Source organism: Dipodomys merriami, unplaced genomic scaffold, assembly GCF_024711535.1.
Source record: "Dipodomys merriami isolate MVZ:Mamm:240054 unplaced genomic scaffold, mDipMer1.0.p SCAF_12, whole genome shotgun sequence".
Classification (NCBI taxonomy): Eukaryota; Metazoa; Chordata; class Mammalia; order Rodentia; family Heteromyidae; genus Dipodomys; species Dipodomys merriami.
Window position 1 is genome coordinate 33,670,796 of NW_027202493.1, and position 23,092 is coordinate 33,693,887.

The 23,092-nt window shown below is 37.4% G+C and overlaps 1 protein-coding gene across 1 annotated transcript in view; it reads left to right on the plus strand.

The window, feature by feature from the left end:
• The first annotated feature begins 8,384 nt into the window (after nucleotides 1–8,384).
• Nucleotides 8,385–23,092, plus strand: part of Spock3 (SPARC (osteonectin), cwcv and kazal like domains proteoglycan 3) — a 248,324-nt gene continuing 233,616 nt past the window's right edge. Inside the window, exons 1-2 of the mRNA XM_070016519.1 lie at nucleotides 8,385–8,493; nucleotides 8,799–8,987. Of these exons, the coding sequence (XP_069872620.1) occupies nucleotides 8,799–8,987 (189 nt within the window). The 5' untranslated portion in view covers nucleotides 8,385–8,493. The remainder of the gene's footprint in view (nucleotides 8,494–8,798; nucleotides 8,988–23,092) is intronic.

A 23,092-nucleotide genomic window follows, 5' to 3' on the forward strand; every position in this document is an offset into this window, starting at 1 on the left:
ATCAACCACCAGAAAACCAGAAGTGGTACTGTGGCTCAAGTGGTAAAGCACTCACCTGAGCGGAAGAGCTCAAGAACAGCGCCGAGGCTCAGAGTTCAAGCCCCATGGCCCACAAAAAGTATAAAATAAAATAAAGAAATAAATAAATGGTTTAGCGAGTAGCTCTGTCCAAGGCAAGTAAAGTAAAAGCTGTAGTTGACATTAAAAATAGATTGCAGGCTAACTATTAATAGCCTGCAATTGTAGACAATTTGGGCCTTTCACTTTTACCTATGAGAGGCAACCATGAAAGAAAATAAATACATTTATGTTACTCCAACAAAGGTTGATAGGAATGTACATGTGTGATAATGGGTAATTGGTTAATTCAGTGATAGCATCCTTTTATAATATAATACTATGTGATTATTTAAAATCATATTCTGAAATCCATTCCGATATAAAAAGGATGAGAAATTCAATCTCAGTAATTTAAAGGGAGAATATTAATCCCTGTTCTTCCTTCTTACAGCTCCTCCAGACTTGACCCCTTGCTGACAGAGAGCAAACGTTAGCTTTTCAATCTTTCCTTTTATGCTTGCATTCAAGTTCAATTCTGATGGAGGAAGAGATTTTCCACAAGTAGGAAGAGTGTTTTGATCCTTATCTATTTGCTGTATCATCTCAATTTGACAATACTAAAGAAAGAAAGGATTGTGGCTAATTGGTCTTCTGAGGAACTTTAAAATAAAATTCATTGCAAATTAATAACACAGAATGGTAGATTTTTAAGCTCCTCTTGCTTACCAATACTTTTTTCTCCTCTTACAATAATTAAATATCTCATGCTATTTTATGTCCATTTCTCTTCTAGCTAGTGATAGACAACATTATTTCATAGACATTTTTCTCATCTCTACGTTTTCTTTGAAGAAAAGTCCATTCAACTCCTTTGTCCATGTTTTCATTGAGCTATTTGGGTCTTTTCTTCTGAGGAGTTTTACAAGTTCCATACGCGTTTCAAAATGTAACCCTTTGCCAGATACATCGCTTGCACATTTAATACTTTGTCTTTCTTTTTTGTTTGCTTCTTCGCTGTGCAAATGTTTGTTTGATTATTTCTCCCAATGAAGTCCTTAAACATATTGTCAACAAATTTTTGAGAAAGATTCTGAGACTATACAATGGGGAAGTGGCAGCCTTGTCAATGAAGGTTGCTGGTAAAACGGGACACTCACAAAGAAATGAAACTGAATACCTTCTTTATAAGGTTCACCAAAACCAACTCAAAATTGACTAAAGACTCAATGTGTATAAAACTCCTGAAGTTGTAAAACTTTTTGAAAGTGTACATTAGGGAAAAGTTAATTTACATTGCCCTTGACAGTGACTTCTTAGCTATAACACCAAAAGTCAAACCAAAAGAGAGATTAATAGGACAATATCAATGACAAAACTTCAAGACAAAACAGATTTTCTTTTGGCATACGTTTTTAACTTGCTCCTAAACATTTTGCAGTTTCCAGTTGTGCTGACTTTGTCCAGCAATCTAATTTACTGGAAATTCCAGGTGGGAATAAAAGTAAGAAATAATATGAATTTTAGATTTTAAAGGGGATGAGTGGCAATAAGCAATCTGGGCAAAAGACAGAGATTTGGAGGGTAATGGACAAGATCCATCCTGCCAGAGATAATATAGTGATAGTCATATTGACTGAGCAATTTTGTTTTTCTTTAGGGAAAACCTCCAGTGCTGGTAACTCCTGATGGTCCAATGATATTACCTAGTAAGTGGTTTGATTATAATATGTAGATCTTACAATGGAGAGTTTTAATTACTATTCTGTTGTTCACCCATCATTCTACATTGCATGTATTAAGAATAAATATCTGTGAATGGATTGCAGGAAATAAGTAAGAAATGATAGTGTATATGTATTCCACATTTCTCAGGAAACTCAAATTTAACCTAACAGATCAAGAGTTATAAATATATACAATATATATTGTTATACTTAATGTAGAATTAAGTATCACACAATCCTTCATCTGCTTTTCTACAAAGATATTATCATCTCCCAGGTATCTGAGAACATTCTTTTTTCTCCCTTCTCCCCTCCCCTTGCTTCCGTTCCTTCCTTTCTTTTATTTCTGTCAGTCATGAGGCTGAAACTCAAGGCCTGGATTCTGAGTTTTTTCTTCTAGTATAATGCTATACCAGCTCTACTGGCTTTTTATTGGTCTTAATCAGAGATAAGCATCTCAAAGACTTTCTTGTCCCAGTTGACTTCAAATGGCTATCCTCAGATCTCAGCCTCCTGAGTAGCTAGTACTACAGGATTTGACAGGCTTTGAGAATAGATATAATGTAAAGGTTGTTGTGCCAATTTGTTTAAGCTCAGTGGACTTCTCTGATCCTCAGCTTAGAACAAAGAAGGAACTCTACTTTTGCTGGGAAGATGTTAGTACAGCTAAATTTCCAACCTAGCTATCTTCAAAACATGCAGTATAGTATAAGTGAGTGTTACATTTTTGCCAGCAATAAAGGCAGCAAAACTCATTTGGGAACTTCAACCTGTTTATCCACTTAACAGTATATATACACATACATATGTAATATATATGTGCATGTATATTTAGTATACACATATACATACATATACATGCATGTATATATTACACACATATATTACAATGGACAGTGGCTACCAAAATAAGAATCAGTCACAACATAGTATCCAAAATGGCAATAATAATCGACATACATTAATACCGACATACTAGCAAGATAAATCATTATCTAAATTATTTGGCAAAAACAAATCCTGAAGCAAAATGCTTCAACAAAGCACATACAAATACTATGGAAACAAATGGAAAACTAGAAAATCTTAACAAAGATATACAAGTTATAAACTGATCCAGAAGAAATATAGAGATTTGAGACCTGATAATATACTAATTGAAATCATCTCACTGATGGTTCAATAGTTTAGCAAAGATAACAGATGATAGAAACACTGAAATGGATAACCAGTGAAAATACGAGTTCGTTTTGCCTACCTTTAATCTTTAAAGAAAATCATACACTGACAAAGAAAAAGCGCAAAATCTCAATAACCTTAATGAAGTGAACAAAAGAGCTCTGTTAAAGATTGACTGTAGTGCAGGACTGAAAAGAGACTGAACATCTACCTAAAGACAATAACAAGTGAAAATTCCTACATATGGTGATTGGATATACCTAGAAACTTCGTAGACTCAGTTAACAATCAGTATTATGCCCAGAGAATCTAACCCATGAACATCCTCTAAATACAAACAGAAATTCTTCAAACTAGATGGAGAAAGACTACACACCATTCCCAGAGAACAACTCACATGAAATTAAATTTCTACTATGAGGCAGAAGGGAAAGATATAATACAGAATGAAAAGAATCATGGATTATATATCTGGTAAGGCTATGATGAAAGAAATCTAAAAGTAAAGTCCATTAGCAAACATCCCTTTGAAGTATGGCTACAGAAAATGTTCTGAGGAGGAAAAAAATGAGAACAGAAAGAAATCTTGGAAATTCAGAAGGACATAAGAACATTGCAATGGGTAAAATAGAAGGGTAAGACTTTTTTCATGGGTTCTTTAAATCGTATTTGATATTGGAAGCCACATCTGTAACATCCTATAATGTTTTGCCCTATATGTAAAGAGGAAATAGTTGAAACATCTTATTTAGAAAGTAGGAAAGTAGAAAATCACTTTCTTTCCATACTTTATTCAAAAATGCCAAACTTCAGTCTTAATTGCTTAAAATGTGTCTAAATCAATCATGACAAGCTGTATCTTTGATGGGAAAAATAACTATCAACAATCTGACAAAAATCAAAAAGCACTGAGAGCATTTTTTTATACACGTAGAACAAAAAATAGAAATTAATAACAATATCACATGAGATGTCTCCAAACATTTGGAAATTGAGCAACATATTTTTCAACAATTTCTCAACAACCTATCAGTCAAATAATTCTTTCAACTTTTCAGTAGGAAGAATAATCTAAAAAAGAATGAAGCTAAGTGAAAATAAACACAAAATATGTGGTCAGCAACTACCATAGTGTTACAATGTTTCCAGAACTGAATTCTCATATTAGATAAAAAGAAATTCTCAAATTAATTAAGTCTATTCTTTTCCCTTAAAAAATTAGAAAAGAGAGTGGCCAAATAACTCAGGAGTAGTCATAAGGAAGATAAGCTTTAAAATGAACAAAATTGAGAAAAGAAAAATAGTACAGAAAAATCAATGATTCAGAAAGGTAGCTCATCTAAAACTAATAACAATGATGAATGTCCAGCAAGACTGGCAAACATGGAGAAAAGACACAAATTGCCATTAGTAGTAATAAAACAGCTATTGTCATCCTTCAACCATAGAGAGGATGCTAAGAGTATGTTTCAAATAACTATATTTACATATTTGAAAAATTTAGGGAAAAATATGAATCAATGCCTCAAAACAACCAACTGCCAAAATTTTGCCAAAATGAAACCCATAACTTGAATAGTCCTATATCAAATTGAAATTTTTCATGTGTTATTTAACTGCCCCCTTTGAAAAGTGAAGAAAAACACCTTAATTTACAGTCCAACCCGAGCTAACTTCAGCAGTGTTGTCATTCATTGCAACAAAGAGCTTGATTAGCACAGTAAAACTTTTACATTAGTGTTGCCTGCCTAAACACAAGGCCATCTGCTCCCTCATAAATTTGTATATTTGTAATTAGTGCATACTGAAATTTTGGGAAAGTTTTCCTTTAAAATAGCAATCAATACCTCTCCGTTTGCAGCCAAAAAAAAGTTTTAATTGCCTCCTTGGCCATTTCTCAGTATAATCTACTTATTAATCAATTCATTTAATCAGATTTACCCTCTGGTTTAAATGTTGAAAAATGCCTTCTTCAGAATTACAGTAATTGAACTGATTGATGTGTTTCTCATAGTTATTACACCTTTTCAAATCTGTTTATCAACTTAATGTTTTAGCTTAATTTAAATCACAAGAAGGACTGTTTATAAAATTAGGTGTTTAATATATTATGAGTTTGCTTAAGCGGAACCCTCTCAAAGAGAAAATAGAAACAAAAGCCTATTAAAAATCTGTTTTGGCAATTCCATTCTGATTTGGACTTAGAGTACTCCAGTGCAAATCTTAGTAATTATGATTACTTTCTACCAAATTAAGAAGAAATGACTTGTGAATTATATAATCTCTGTAAATGAAATTCCCAAATGAGATACCATGAAGTCTTCATTTATGCATATATGATTCTCAGGATTTCCTCCTCTGCCAATGTGATTAAGCTCTTCGATGCATCTGACATAAAACCTCATTGTACTTGGTTGACTGATAGATCAAGTGTTTCTCGGTCCTTATAACATAATGGCCCAGACAAAGCAGCGTGCTCCTGGGGCAATCGTGAATGAGACATTAGAAGTGACAGGAGAAGGTGTTGGAATCTGAAAGCCTTTGTCGACCTGTGGATTCTAATTTTGAAAAGGGTGATGGGATCAAATCACAGCCCTAGATACTTAGTTTCCTCTCACAGTGACTTTCTCTCCCACCCTCCCTACCCTGCCCCCATCCCTTGGTTCTTCTTTTCAGCTCTTTAGGTTTCTGGACCAGCTCTGAATAAAACCGAGAAGCATTCCTTGGAGTGGTCTCCCGAGTCTCCACCCACCTTCACTGGAAGGCTTCGCTCCCACCTAATACTCGTCCTCTATTCTTCCCTGCTGTGTTTGGCTCTTAGCAAGCTTTCAATTAATCCCTAGTGAGGTGTTAACTGATAACCAACGTGTTAACCCAAGTGTGAATCCTCTCTGGACCCTTTCAACGTGGTAAACAGGCTGTTTGAAAACCCAAATGTTCAGTTAAATGGAGTTGCTGACAGAAAAAAACTTCTCTGTGATTAGTCACATCACACTTGGTCGATTTTTACTCTCTTTACCAGCATGCACTATCTCTTGGCTTACACAATGGCAAGGAGGAAAGGTTTGGGAGGAAAGGTTTAAGGAGCTCTGCAATTAGATGAGCTGTACTACATTAGGCCAGAGAGCACAAAGACTAGGAAGACACCCAAGGCAGGGGCCACCTCTGCTACCTGCAGAGCTTCAAACTGGCAATTCGACTGTAAGCCTTCTTGTACTGTCAGACCACAAGCAAAATTATCTATCTTCAGAGGATTTTAAGATGAGCACAATTGTCAGTGGTATGTGTGGATGTGTGGATGGACACAGTCTAGAAAGTTCTGTCAGTTTGGTCACAGATTCTGTAGACACGTTGAGACTGATCATGGAATCTATATCATCAATACCTATATAGTTACCATATGGATAGGTATAAAGATATAAGTATATAGAGAGGTAAAGAGGTAAATAATATAGATAGATCTCCATCTGTGTCCTTGTCACTGTTACTCTATATATGCACATACCATGTATATATAATGTTTATCCTCTGACATGATACATAAAACATTCCCAGAATCTAAAGATGCCTATACACATACAATGGGTGATGAAGGAAGGTGTGCTAGAACATCACTCTTCATCAAATTATAGATGGTTTTTTGTAGCAGATAGCAAGGCTACAGATTGGAGAAGATCACCATTACTTCAAAATTGTACTGACTTTTGCATCAGGGCTTTGTTTAAAGCACAATTTCTGTGCTTTCTCCATAGAAAGAATGAAGTTTTCAGATAGGATGAGATATTTTTGGAGAATTGAGAAGACACTACTTTTCGAATCTTTGAGTTGGGGGCAGGGTATAAAGACTGCAGGGCCTGGGAGAGGGAAACCGTGATGGTGGAGAATGGGCCTACCATGAATTTTTTAATGATGAAACAAAAAATGCAAATAAGCTGGGAGACAGGGTCAGGCTCCTTGTGACCAAGCAAAATAAATAAGTCCACGATATTATAAGTCATGTGCTGTGGGATGAAGCTTCTGTGAATTTTGTCTTTTCTTTTTCCCATGATGTGTTCCAACTTAAAAGAATTGGGGGAAATTGAGGAAAATACCTTTTTTGAGCAGTAGCCATTATTTCCTTTCATTCGCATTACATCTAGTCCTGTGAATTTTAATTTTATATTTAAAACCGGAGATACACATTACGAATTGTTTGATGTCTCTTTTCAGAGCATTTGAAAACTGTCACACACATGTCATCTGAAGTTGAATGGAAGACATGGTAGTCAGTATTGTTACTATTTAAACAGCCTTTAAAGTTTTGCAAGCTACAAGGCATTTTTTAAAGGTCATAGCTTTGACATGTAATTTTGGTGACCTATTAATAATTCTATTAAAGATACATACCATGATTGTAGTCTTTTAGCTTTCATAAATCTGTAGCCTAGATCTATCTGCAAGGTATACAGAAATCTTTGTAATCTAATGGCCTTCCAGTGTATTTCCAATATGCAGAAAGAACTATAAACAGTCAAATATTTGGTCATGAAGAACAGCTGTAGTATTGAAGAGCAAAAATAATTTTTAGGGCTTCAAGTTTTCCATCTTATTTTGCAAGAGCGAGACATCGTAGCTTTATTGACTTATTTATTGAAGTGTATGATTTAGGTCCCTAGAACATACAACAGAGAGGCCAAGGACATTTTGTTAAGAAGACTATGCTAAGTGTGTGAGACTGAGGTGTATGTAAACACCCTGCCTGGTAATGATTCTGTCTCTAAAGAAGAAGGAGAAAATAAAGAGCGAGAAACTTCAGCCCTGTCACCTCAAAGTTGATGCTGTGCACGAACAGCAGAAGTCTATTCTCTCGACTTGAACGCTTTTCCAGGACCCCAGGAAGAGCCTTGCTTCTGGGCAGGAGCCGAGTCCGGGTTTAAGGGATAGAAGTCCAGGTCATTCCTCCTTGGTGAGGCATAAAGTTTTCTCCAGCTCCCATTCCCCACGTCTGCCTGGCCTGATCACCCTGAAACTGTAGCACCCCCAGAGAACCCGGAGGGATCACAGACTCTGTGTGAACCCCAAGAGCTGAAAGAGGGAGCAGGCGAACGTGAGAACCCCTTTCTTTGGGGGGGTAGCAGAGAGAGAAGGGGGGAGAGAAGGGGGAGGTGATCCTGGGCGAGCAGCTACCCCATCCTCTCGGGCTCGGCTCCAGTCAGGCATCCACCGCGTCCCTGCCCACTGCGGCTTTGAATTCTGCGGGGGGGAGGCTGGGAGGGTGGAGGTGGGCTGGGAGGGAGGAGAGGGAGGGCGGGGTGAGCCGAGGGGAGTCCGGGAGGGCTGGTGATCTGAGCGCCGGGCGGAGGAGGAGGGGGGAGGAGCAGGCGGGCGGGGGAGGGGAGGCGGGATGCGGGGAGCGCGGGGCGCGGGGCGCTGAGTGGACGGCTGAGACGGCGGCGCGAGCCGCAGCAGCGCCCGCGAGCCGCGCGTTGGCACAGCCGGGCTGCGTTGCCAGGCAGGAGCTGCGATCCCGGCCGCGCGGGCGCACAACAAGGTGCGGGGCCAGGAAGGCGGCTTTGTGCCTGCTGCGGGGCGGGGGGGGGTGCGGCTACTGCGGCGGGGGCTCCCTCTTTTGCACCCCTTCTTTCTCCCTTGGGTCCCTGGGTTTGGGGGGCGCAGGGGGGGATCTAGCCTGCAAGGATAGGATTCCCCCCACCTCCCCGCTGGCGTGCCAGCCTGTCTCCCCGGTCTGCCCCGGTGTTGCGGATGCATGCTTTCCAGGGGGACCCCCATCCCTCCCGACCTCGGTACCCCCTTCTTTGACTCTGCCCTGCCCCCCTGGCTGTGTCTCGCTCGCAGATGTTCAAGGTGTCGGCCGTGGTGTGTGTGTGTGTCGCGGCTTGGTGCGGTCAGGCGCTGGCGGCGGCCGTGGCGCTGGCCGCGGCCGGGGGGCGGTCGGACGGTGGTAATTTTCTGGATGATCAACAATGGCTCACCACCATCTCTCAGTATGACAAGGAAGTCGGACAGTGGAACAAATTCCGAGACGTAAGTGCTGCGCAGCCGTGTCCGTCCCCCGCCTTCCCTCTGCTCCGCGCGCGCTGGGGGGTGTGTGGGGGTGTCTGCTCCCAGGCGGGTATCACCCAGCACCGCGGTCACGGGTGGGTGGGGAGTGTGGGCTCGGTGCTCCTAGAAAAGAGGAATTTGGGGAGGGGGCTGATGAGCCCCGCCATGGGAGAACTTAGCAGTTCTACTGTCGTACCCCACCCCACCCCACTACCCCAATTCCTGACTGGCCTAAGACAGGACTTGCTGGCTGGATGCGCAGGAGTTAGGTCACACCAGTTCCTGCTCTGCCTCCACCCCGTACCCCTTGCCGAGCCCCCACAGTCTCCCCGGTCCTCCCCCGCTCCCACCCCACCCCGCTTCCAGGTTTGCAAAGTTCAGGCTTTCTGCCTTCTCAACTTTTGGAGGGTGTTTCTGGCCCTGGCGCACGCAGACGACGTGCTTTTGCGCGTTGCCTGGTTCTAAAAGTAACGACGATCGATCAGGTTCCGGGTGCTCCATTAAGGAATTGGAGAGAGGAGGGCTGGGGACGCGAGCGGGGAGAGGTAGACGTCGGCTGCGGGGCTGTGCCTCTCCGCCCAGGCGGAACCAACCCGCTCCCGATTACATAAAACGACCCATCCGAGGAGCAGTTCAGCCTTAACTTGAGCCCAGAACGTGTCTAGCAATGCCTTGGATTACGTGTTCTCGCTTTTAAAAATAAATAAATAAAAAGAATCAGGGCTGTCAGAAATGCGGAGAGGGGTAAAGGTGGGGGGGGGGCGCATGCAGGTGCCCGCAGTGAAAGAGTTAACACGTAGAATCCCTTCGGAGTTTCTTAAAAAGGCGTTCTGGGGAACCGGTTTCTGGAGACTTGCAGCCAGTGGCCAGGCTCTGGGAGTCCTGTTTATTTTTCCCCTCTCATCGCATTGGACTCAGGCTAGGAGCTGCCTGTGTCCAGAGCCCCGTTCATCTGCCTGCATTCAACTTGGTGGTTCCGAGGGGAGACCTCCATGGTCCACCCTGAAAAACCCGCACAGATACAGTGCCAAACCTTGCAGTGACATTTGAGAGAATCTGTTAGGAGTCCATCTGCAGTGCACTAGGTATGGACGAGCTAAGTTCCTTCATGAGCTCAGCCTGTCACGACTCGGGGAGATAAATGGCAGCCTGGGCTACTTTTTCATCTTGTTCCCCCCACACACCTTGTATTTGAACCTCCCTTTTCCCACCAACCCTTTATGAAGGAGCTAGCAAGCCAGATCCCTTAGAGGGATTCTTAAGCAAAGGTAATTTTATTGTAAATATAGACTGGAGCTTTTTACCACTTTGGAATGAGACATGAGCAGAAAAAAAGAGCTGTTAATAGTAATAGTTAATAGAGGACTTGGTCTTACATGCCTCATAAACAGCTTCAACAGCTTTTTACTGCAAAATGAGTATTCATAGAAGCAAACCTTTGGCCTATTTATTTATGGTCATGTTAAGGCAACCAAAAGTCAGCAAACACGTGAATGGTACTTGGAGAGAATTTCTGTTGACCATGCCATTACTTAGGAAAGATATGGAAAAATTAGTATTTGAGCCATGCTTCTCCTTTTGACATTATTTAATGACTACTTAGAGATCTTAAATATATGTGTGTGTGTCGTGTGTGTTAGACTTTCCTCTCTAAAGTAAGTTTTTAATAATTAATATCTTAGTGTTGTCTGAATTTTTTAATTGCTTTGTTGAATTATTGAAAAGTGATCAGCTGATACTTGGACAATATGCAAACATATTTGATTTCAACCAAGTATTCTAGAAATCATGCGGCTAACTTCTATAGAGAGTAGACTATTTTATCAGCTTAATATTTTTCAGGTACTTTTGCATCATCTCAGTAGCAAAGTTCATCAAAAACTGCCTGGAAGTGTAAACAAATGATTTATTAAGATCTTTTAAGCCAATGCCGACCTTGAAGCATATGAAATAGATAAAATGTAATGACTTATTTGAAAAAAAAAAACTTCCATCAGGTTTGATAATTGGCTCTGTGGCCAGACGATTCGGTCTTTGTAGATATGCCATCTGGCAGGCATGGGGAAGAATACCACTACCATACTGTTCCTTTTTATCCACCTGTTGCTCCTTACTAACACAATGGGCTGTGGGCTGAGTGTGACCTCTCAGGTCATAATTCAGACTTCTTACTCAGACCATCCAACACATTGCTTTACTTTCCCTATTTGCCGATCTTTATCCTACTCTTTATTTTGTAGCTTTCAGGATGTTGTTTTTTTAGCTCATTTTTAGCTGGAAGCACATGGTTGTAACGCATTACTTGAAATAAGACTGTACTACATGAATCTACCTATGAATGTTTTGCATGAGCATTTGTGCCTAAAATAACAGACTTTACACTTGGCTTATAAGAAAGCAAAGGGAAATTGCACCTGAAGCTCTTCTTGTAGAAATCACTTAATGAAAGAACTTTACTGCTTCTCTCATAAAAAATATAAGTATCATTTTTTTAAAAAGCGTTAAAAAGCCTTAGGATGTATCAGTGAAAAAACTAATGGAACTAATCCTTACTTTCTTGTAAAGGATTATTTTCTGAAATTGAAAATATTTTATTATGCATTCATTCATACTTGAAATAGGCCTTCTTTTAAATTATAATTGAAGACTACATTGACTATTACTTAGAAATGTAATTTATGAATAATTATATGACATAAATCATCTATTTCCATATCAGCATAAATATGTAAATATGTTTTCCTTATAATAAAGCGTTAGGAATGAGAGGCATGGATAGAAAAATTATGTGTGAGAAGAGAAATACCGAAACCATTCCCTTGATAGTTCTTTTTCTCATTTTCCTCAATATAGATCAAGGAAACAATGAAAACAAGCACTTTTAAGATCTGAGATCTACTTTTTATTATTATATTCCAGGAAGTTGAAGTTTAAAGATTCAAAGTAGTTAATAGATTAAAAAATAAATATACTGGGGCTGGGAAGGTGGCTCAGTGGTAGAGCGCTTGCCTTGCATGCATGGGGCCTGGGTTCAATTTCTCAGCACCACATAAGCAGAAAAAAAGTACTAGACAGAACTAACATATGGCATTTAGGGCATAATTATATGATTTGAAAATAAAACAAGGTTGGGAGTATAGCTCAGTGGTAGAGCAAGTGCTTAGGATAAACCAGGCCCTAGATTCAATCTCCTGCCTGAAAAATAAATTTAATATTTAAAAATTAAAATAAAATAACTCAAGTCCCTTTCAACAATGTGACATTTTTAACATATACATTACTTGCATGCTATTTTTTGTTTAGAACTGTTGGAGAATGACAAAACTAAGTAAAGAAGATTTCTCAGTGGGAGGATTTGGAGAGAATCAATACATTCTCCAAGAACATGGCATAAAAGATTCCTTCATGCCATTCTTATATATGTGTTTGGAGGATTTGTTATCAGGATCATTTTGATATCATTCAGATATCTCATAGATATTTTATATTTTGAACATTTATATTTTATATGTTCAAATAAACCTAAATGAACATAGAATTGGGAAAACAATACATTAATTGGTAACTTCTGATGTAATATCATTATACACTTTATTATTGATTTCACTGAAGTATATACATTGATTAAGAATGACAGAAATGATCAATTAAAATCCTCAAATACAATATATGTTGGAAGGAGAATACAAATATAAGAAAAAAACAAAAAGGAATGATTATGTCCATGGTAAATTCAATGAATCATAGAATGAAATAAATGTTGTGCCATTTCATTCAAAGGTGCAAGATTAGATTTGGTTTACCAAAATCAGTTTTAACCTTAAGGACTGGTTACCTTTAATGATTACCAGACATCTTGTGCTTGTATTCATTCCTCAAGTGATTTTTTTACGTCATATATCTAATATCATGAAATAATTGTGGAAAGAGATTTGAATTCAACATGTGAAGTTACAAGAACACTGCATCTTGATCTCTGTTAGCCCTTCCATCATTCTCTTCCCATTCCCCATTACTCTAATTCCTATCCATTCTGTCAGGTTTTCATCTTACATTTTCCCACATGAACATTGAGTGTTATGCTTGTATTTACCCATCATTCCTCTCTCCAGTTATTCATCCTCCTTACCTTAACTCTCACCCCATTCAGAACAGATGTTTTGGTTTCCTAGTATTTATTTTGTTAAAGTGTCTGTTTATTGTTCAAAGGGGTTACAGTATAGAAATCCAGTTCTGTTTGTCTTGTACTTTAGTCAGTTTTTTACTATGTATATATGAACATGACCCTGAATGAATTTTCATATATGTTTATGTTTAAGATCTAACATGAAAGAATACCCATCCTTTATCTCTCTGAGCCTGACTTATTTCACTTAGTATAATTTTTCCAGGTTCATCTATTTCCCTAAAATAACATACTATTTATTTATCAATCAGTCAATCAACCTATCTATCTATCTATTTATGCACATTTTGATCCATTCATTCATTTCCATAACTTGACTATTGTGAACTGTGCTATGCTAAACATGGGTGCTCAAGTACATTTGTTGTATTCTGCCACAGTTTTTACTTAAATTGTATTTTTATTGTCATTAAGTAATTGTACAAAAAGATTACCATTGACCATATCTGTTTTTAAGTAAAATAAATCCTACTTAATATCTCTTCTTCCATCATTTTCCCCCTATCCCTCCCAACTCCCCTCAATTTTCCTATAGGATATACATTGAAAGCATCTGCTTTCTCTATTCATTTGTCAAGTGGCATCCACTCTTGCAGAAAAATCCCCAAGGGTGGTATTTCTGTGATAACTATGTTTAGTGTTTTAAAAACCTCCATACCGATTTCCATAGTTGTTGCACTAGTTTACATTCCTACCAATATTTATTAGGGTTCCTATTTCTCCCACATCCTCTCCAATATTTGTTATTGTTTATATTCTTGATGATGGCTATTCTAACTTGAGTGAGACGGAATTTCATTGAATGTGACAACAGTAAATGTTGTTTTCATTTGCATTGCCTATATAGCCAGAAATGCTAACCATTTCCTCGTATATTTATTGGACATTTTCACTTCTGTGAAGTCTCCATTTAGTTACTTTATTAACTGGGTTATTGAATCTTTAAGGTTAAGTTGTTAAGCTCTTCTTGTTAGAGGCATATCTAGCAAAGATCTTCTTGCCTTTTGTAGGTGTCTGTTTAGCTAATTCTACCCTTTCATATCCAGAAGCTTTTTGACATGATGCAATACATTTAATCAATTGTGTCTCCTTACATGATCCTTATTCACTTTAGACACTTTATAAACACTAATAAGTAGGCTTAACTTTAAAATTGTAACCTCGCTACTTGCTTAAGGATTTGAGAGGTTTTCTGGAAAATGTTACTAATTGGAGAATATAGCTGTGGTACTTCAAAGATAAGGACTTTTTAAAAGAGCAGATATGAGGATGGACACGGTGAGGGTGAGGTACACTTATAATCCAAGCCACTAACAGGTGAAAGTATCACCATTTGACCCCAGCTCAGGCAAAAGTACAACATCTAATCGAAAATAAATAGATACAAAAAAGTCTGAGAGTGAGGCTCAAATGGTAAAGGACCTAAGTGCAGGGTCAAAGTCGAATTCCCAGCTCTCTGAGCTTCTTTTTCTTTTCCTTAGAATTATTATTTTTTTAATCTGAGTTCTAAACAGCACACTCGTGACAATTAGGCTGCAGCCTGGAACCTTCTCTTTGCAGGCCTGAGCACAGGAGTTGAGAAACTGAGTACTTCCTTCATCCTAATAGTAAGCAAGATTCATTTACGTTTCAAGGCACTGCTCAAAAAAAATCTTTTAGCTATCAGCATCATATAATGACATGTTTAGTCCCGTGCCCTGCCATACCAATTTCTGAGGTTAAAATGTCAATAAAAATAAAATAGGAAAAAAAAATATGTGAGTTCTGTGATGTACAGATTATTTGATAGTGGCCAGTGGAAAGGGTCTTTCCTGAGATCTTAGTGGGTTCCAAGGTAAGTTGGGACCTTAGCGCTGATCAAATCTGTTGTTATTAGAATGTAACTAAAACTCTTTGTTTCCTCAAGGAAAGTATGTAATTGTTTTACAAGCCATTGCAACGCCTCTGATTCATACAAAGGATAAATGTGATGGAGTGTTCTCTTGGTTGCTTTTTAGTGTTTGAGATTTTGTTTTTAAAGTAAGGAAGCATGCTTACTGTATTCCTAATCCACAGTAGGGCTCCTGTGTGCTCCCTCAATAGTTGGGATCAGGGCTTTATTAGTTTTATTTTCAACAGTATGAATCAAAAACAGAACTAAAGATAATTAGTAATGCAGACTAAGTTAGTGGTCAACTATTGCTCTGTGCTTTTTTTTTTTTTTTTTTTTTTTTTAGCATTTCTCACTATGGAATGTTGTTCACAACTATGATGTTTATATATGTGTGTACATATGTGCACACATGTGCCATCACAAATTAAACTTGGACATACTAAGCATGTATGGTAACACTAAGCAACAATCCTGTCTCTACTTGTATTTTATCATGGCCAAGAACACAGGTTTTCTTTAAGAATTCATTACATTTGTGGGCTGGGAAGGTGGCTCAGTGGTAGAGCGCTTGCTTTGCATGCCTGAGGCCCTAGGTTCGATTCCTCAGCACCACATAAGCAAAAAGAAAAAAGCCGGAAGTGGCGCTGTGGCTCAAGTGGTAGGGCACTAGCCTTGAGCTGAAGAGCTGAGGGACAGCGCCCAGGCCCAGAGTTCAGGCCCCACAACCGGACAAAAAAAAAAAAAAAAAGAATTCATTACATGTAAGTCAATACATGTCCATGAGTGTTTTCCTTTCTTTCGTTTGCTCTTTAGATGATTGTGGATAATGAGTTTACTCCTGAAGAGCTTTTGCATACAGTACATACTCTCATGTCTGAATGGCTAAGGGTTCTAGCACCTAATCCTATTCATTGGAGTGATTACTCATTGGAATAATACTCAGTGGCTTTATAGTCATTGTCCAAATTCATATGAAATTTTCATGATGAGATGAACACATGGCTTCTGATGGGAACTTTTGGACAGTCTTTGAAGATTCTGGGACCAGTAATTATCTAGAGTAAGAACAATTTAGTCCTTGTGGAATGCAAGGGCAATGTCCTGATCACCTGAGCCACGGTTGTGGTGCTTTCTCCATAATCTCTGTATCTTACACCTGTCACCACCATTGTCAGGCAAAGTAGCCTATGATGATGGAAGGTTGCCAGTGAATGTTCACTGACCTACTCATTTCGGGAGCTGGTAGGGCTTTAATCAATTCCCCCAGGAAGTCTAAATTGATGGTAACCTTTAGTCAGTTTCCAATAGATCACCCTAATAAAAATAATAGGAAGAATTTACTACTTTCAGTTCTCTAATTCTTCTACCTTCTTATTAAAAACGTATAACTAAGTAAATTAAGAAAGATACTATTCTCTCTGAGTTTATGCCATGAGTATATTATGCATATATAGATCTACATATAAATGTAGAAGTATTATAAAGGTACTTTGTGTATGTGTATGTATCTTCAAGTAAGTATGGTAAAAGAATCTGAACATCAGGCATCAATAGGTACATATATATACTATGTTAAGTTTTATATGTCCGTATTGAACATATTACACAAAACCTGTTAAATTATAATCCTACAATTCACCAAAAATGATTTTTGAAGGTGTTAGTCTTTCTTTCCCCTCATGATTAGGTTTTCTGCATCACATAACTTGAGAAAATTACTTGGTTTGTTGTTCCATAGTTGGTCACATTGTGCTTTTCCACTTCTTATTGGAAGTTGTCTCGCTTGGGACTATATAGTTAAGCTTTTCAACTAGACATGGAAAAGGAACATGGTGTATAGTCATGCAGCATTTATTTCCTTCTTACAGTAAGACTCCTGGTTTAGAGGCTTTTAGATCTTATGATTCTGACTCAGCGTGACATTTTATGTTCTTATTCCATTTCAGTTTTCATGATTTCATGTTCTGGGTCACAATTTTATTTTATGTACTTACTTTTAGAGCTGGTCTTTGAATCTTCTATAAACAGTACCCAACTCTGCAAGCTTCTTAGGTTACTTACTTATGTGTCTTTTCACATTTATGAAGATATCTTCATCACTTCTACTCTTTTTAAGTCTCTTGTTTTGTCAATTCAGATACCTGATTAGAATATAAACTTCCTAAAGCTGTAGGTTATCATCTTCCCCCCTTCCAAGTCCTTGAATTTGCTTAGCATTAACACAACATCTGGCTTACAGTGACCATTAGAAAAGGCATTAAAGGGAGAAACACTAAATTCAATGTGCATTCCCAGTGCAGAGGTCTTAAGTAAAGCCTCTTAGAGGATGTCTTTTATTGAAAATTCCATTTCTGACCACCTCAAGCCCTATTGGGCAATTTAAATAAAGTTCAATAATTGTAAAACATCAAGTTTCAAGTAGTAAACTGTTTAGCTGCACTGAAGTTCCAATATGCTCACCACCCCCCACCCCCCCCCCCCGCAGATGAAAACACTATGCTTCTAGTGTCAGGTTCAATTTTAGGATCAGCCAGTATGGATGCTGGCATTCTCTCTACTAATCCTCCCAACATTTGGCCCATAGTTTCACTTTGACCACATAATTCTGTTGCTCTAAAGTCTTTAGATACTATTTTTCACTGTCTGAGAAACAATATGATTCACAAATATCTTCCCTCTTCAACTACTGTACTTCAATGAATGGTTATGTGGCCGAGTCAAGATAATCCACAGGCTATCTGGGTTTATTTATTTGATTCTTCCTCACTTATCATTACCTAGACACTTGTCAGAGGTAGGGTATGCTAATAAAAAAAGAGAGAGACTTTGAATCAAACTGCCATAATTAAGATACAACTTTATTTCCCAACCATGTAACCATCAAAAAGCGTGTATTTAATCCTGGAACTTTGGAGTTACTTCCTCAGGGTAGGTGTCTGTAAATGAACATTTTCTACCTGGCCAGATAGGTTTACAAGAGAGTTAGCTGGTATAAGATGTTTGTCCTGTGGTCCTGTGGTCTTCTACCTCTATCCCACAGCCCTGAGTTAAGTTACATGGCTACATCTAGCTAGAAAGGAGACTAGAAAATGTACTCACTAATGGGAAAAGAAAAATAGTAGAAACTAGCTGGTTGTAGCTGCCACCAGGGGAGAAAAATGGATAACTATTATATTTTATCATTCTGTGATAGTCACCTAGATATCTCATTAACAAAATACCACATCTTGGTCTATGTTTTCTGAGGTCACAGTAAAATAAATAAATTATGTTTTTTAATATTTCCAGATAAATTTTATAATGGTTATCGTATTTTGTCATATTTTATTTTCCAAAAGCTCTGACTCCCTGTGATAATTATTTTAACATAAAATATCAGTGTGTTATAAAAACGTTTGCATAATTATAACACTTTCAAATATACATCATTAAATATAAACAAAAGGATATAAATAGATAAAATAATCATGAAAACACAATGATAAAGTTTAGGCTCAAAATTCATAAAGTAACTGTAATTTTACAGTAAAGCTAACTACAACCATGTTCATTACAGCAATATTCACCATAGCCAAGGTATGGAGTCAGCCCAGATGCCCCTCAATGTGCAAATGGATCAAGAAAATGTGATATATATATATATATATATAAATGTGATATATATATATATATATACACCACATATTTTTTCATCCATTAGAAAGAATGACATTGTACCTTTTGTAAAGAATTGCAAAGGCTCAGAAAAAAATACGTTAAAGGAAGTGAGGCCCAGAGAGACGAAATGTTTATGTTTTCCCTTATATGTGGAAGCCAGATTTAGGTTATAAATTTATAAGAAAATACATTGGGTGTTATGCAAATGTATTACCTGAAATATGGCAGATTGAAGGGAGGAAAATGAGGAAAGGTGAGGAATGGATAAATATGGAAGGGATGGGTAAGGATGTTGAAAGAGGTGATATTCATCCAGAAGCATTGTATTCATAAATTTTGTTAAATATTAACTTCTTTGTACAACTACTTGAAGATAATTAAAAAATTTTTAAATGAAAATAAAAATTAAATAATCAGAACATTGTACTTAAATTAATGAATGTTACTATGATCAAATACCTTTCAATGAAGTTAAATGCATAAATTATTTACCATAGCTAAGATATGGAACCAACCCAGATGTCCCTCAGTAGATGAATGGATCAAGAAAATGTCGTATATATACACAATGGAATTCTATGCCTCCATCAGAAAGAATGACATTGCCCCATTTGTTAGGAAATGGAAAGACTTGGAAAAATTATATTAAGTGAAGTAAGCCAGGCCCAAAGAAACAAAGGTTCCATGGTTTCCCTTATTTGCAATAACTAGTATATGTCTGAGTCAAGCAGAAATGGTCAGATAAGTTGATGTTAAGCAAAATGAACCCCAAGATAAGGACTCAAATGTTTTTTTCTTGCTATTGTTTCTCACATATTTATAAGATGATTTCTTTGTTGCTTTGTATGTCCCTCCCCAACGGTATAACCTGTTTTCACTGTATTTGATGTTGGTATAATTTGTGGAGGGAAAGGTAAAAAACAAATCATTTAAATAGGGATACAGGTGGACCCATTACAACAATGAGATGTACAAGATGTTATGTTGAAACAAGGGGGAATGGGGAATGGGAAGAGATGATAAGGGAATCAAAGGAGGAGGCAACAATGCTTGATAAGAAATGTACTCATTACCTTGCTCATGTAATTCTAACCCCTCTGTACAGTATTTTCACAATAAAAAATAAAAAAGGAAGTTAAATGCATAAATGTTATGACATTATATATATATATATATACACACACACACACACACACACACAGTTGTCTGTTTTTCTGTCTTTATAGTGCTCAATTTCATTCTTTGTGGCAAGGGAGTAGGATCATGGTTTAAATGTGTTTGCTCAAAACATCAAATCAATTAAGTACTAACAACGTTACAAAGTATTGATAGGCTCCTCTTTATTCAGGAATTAATAACAATATTAAAATAAGAGCAAACAACTTTATAAAGTAGATAACATCAATATTATACATTTCTGGATTTATTTATTATTATATTTTCTCTATATGATGCACAATGACATCACTATGTAAATTAAGACACTGGAGCCAAAGGTAACACAGATAGTCTTCATACTACTAGCTGATAAGCCTACCATCAATCAAAATGATGGTGAGTCAACCTCTGTGTAAAATACCTACCCTTCTGAAAAATCATATCTCAGCAATGTAAAGAGTTGAAGAACGTTTTTTCTGCCAAGGGCCATTTGGATATTTTATAACATCATTCATGGTCTATATAAAATTGTCAAAGCAGGCAGGCAGCCAGGAGCATGTGCCAAATTCTGTGGGCCATAGGGGCCTGTAGTCTTTTGGTTTCACAATTGTGTGTACAAGGTTTTTTGGGTTTTTTTTGTTTTGTTTTGTTTTGTTTCTGACTACTGAACCAACATAGCTATGGTTTGGTTGGTGCTCAGCATGAGAAGAAAGCAACATACAGCCTATTGCTAGACCAAGAAAAGATAAAAATACTATCTCCCTTTCACACCTTCCTAAGGTTAAAATATCATAAATAGAATGATTCCATATTGGAATTCTTGTTGACATTTAGACTCCAGCTTCCCTGCCCTTGAACACAGTAAGAATCATGCTTCATGGTCTAGAAACACTATGTAAAGTGTCTCTTACATGCTGTATATTTTAGGTACATTATTCCAATTGCTATGGTGTTTTATATACTCAAAATATTTTAAGTTTCTATTTCTTTTTATAATTTTATTGTAAAAATACTGTACAGAGGGGTTACAATTACATGAATAAGGTAATGAGTACATTTCCTATCGAGCATTGTTACCTCCTCCTTTGTTTTCCCCTGTCATCCCTCTCCTCCCCACCTCCCCAACTGCTCCCTGCCCTCCAAAGTTGTAAAGTTCATTTTCTACATAGTGTCTTGTACATCTCATCGTTACAATGGGTCATCCTGTATCCTTATTTCAGCATTTTGTTATTTCCCTTCCCCTCCCCAAATTAAAAAATTGTATATACAAGATGCAGGGCACTGGAATAAAATACAGTGAAAACAGGGGTTATACTGTGGGGGAAGAACATAAAAAAGAAACAAAAATATCACATATTGCATTATAAATATGTTAAAAACAATATCATGCAAAAAATGCTTGTGTCCCTGTCTTGGGGTTCATTTCCTTAACATTATGTTATATGTTTTTAATTTTGACTAAAAATGAAATTTACCATATTTACCATTTAATTAGTCTCAGCTTCCTGACTAGCTAGGATTACAGGTATGAACTAATGGAGCCCAGCTAAACCATTTTGAAAGTACGGTTCAGTAGATAGTTATACAACTAATCTGAACTTTGTTGCCTTGGAAACCAAAACTCTGCAGCCCTTAAAGAAGCACTCTGTGGCTCCCTTCTTGAGACTCTGACAACTGCATTCTACTTCCTGTGAATTTGAGTCTTGTAAATGCAATCATGCACTAACTGTTGTTTTGTGACTGGCTTATTTCCCTTAGCATAATGGCCTAAAGGTTCATCTATGTTGTGGCATCCACTAGGATTTCCTCTTTTTTTGAAGACTGAGTAAATTCTATTTTAGACACAACTACGTTGGACATACACATTTGTTTGTGCATTCAAGACCATGCATAGACTCTTAGGTTGCTTTGATTTCCTGGTTTCTGTGACCAAGGGCGTCATAAATGTGGCTATGAGAATAAGTCAAGATATTAGAAAAATCATTTGTTATTATAAAGGTGATGTACAGAAGGGTTACAGTTAAATAAGTAAGGTGATGAACACACTATCAGTTATTTTGGATGTATAGTCAAAAGTGAAATTCAAGCTGGGCACCGGTGTCTCACACCTGTAATCCTAGCTACTCAGGAGGCTGAGATCTGATGATCGTGGTTCAAAGCCAGCCTGCACAAGAAAGCCCCTTAGACTCTTGTTTCCAATAAACCACCCGAAAACCAGAAGTGGTGCTGTGGCTCAAGTGGTCGAGCGCTTGCCTTGAGCTGAAGAGCTGAGGGACAGTGTCTAGGCCCAGAGTTCAAGTCCCAAGACCACCACTACCAACAACAACAAAAAGTAAAAGTGGAATTCAATGAATGCATGGTAGTTTTCTGTGTTTAATTTCTTAGGAAATAAAACATTCATTTCCAGGCTGACTCCACTGTTTTAGGTCCCCATTAATAGTGCATCAAGCTCCAATTTTCCCACATTCTACCATCTAGCACTTATTTTCTGTTTTTGTGATAGTAGCCATGTGAATGTGAAGGAAGGTGTAGCCATTGTGCTTGATTTGTATTTCTCTAATGATTAGGAATGTTGCAATCTTTTCTAATGCCTATTAGCCATTTGTTCACCAACTCTGGAAAAATGTCTGTTCAAGTCCTTTGACTACTTTTAATTAGGGTACTTTGGGTAACTACGGTACTTAGAATATTTTCCTCAAGATTCTTTACTGAAATCTTTTAATAATGTAAGATGTAGCCATAATCTCTTTTTATAAAGAAATTGAGTTTTGACAAGTTTAATAAGCCTACTATGGATGAGTGATATTTGTGTCACTAATTAAACTCACCAGTGTTTAGCTAATTTCTTAGTTATTAATAGTTGATGACTTTAAATGAGCCATAGCAGATAAATTGATTTTCTATTTTTTAAGTGCCACATTATAATTTTTCCATAGTGGACATTGACTATATTTTCTTAACCAGTATATCAAAAGTAGATGAAAAATCGGAATTTCCATTAGAATTCAATGTCTTTTATACAGAATCTAAATTATCTTACTGTGATTTGATCAGTTTACTTAGAAATTGTGAGAGAAGCTTTCTGGTTGCCCGTCTTCCATTAGTGTTATACCAGCCTGTAATCAAGCATTACATACTGTTCAAAGAATAATCTGCATCCTTACAGAATTACCATTTTTGGCACTAACATATTGCTGGAACATTCATTAGTGA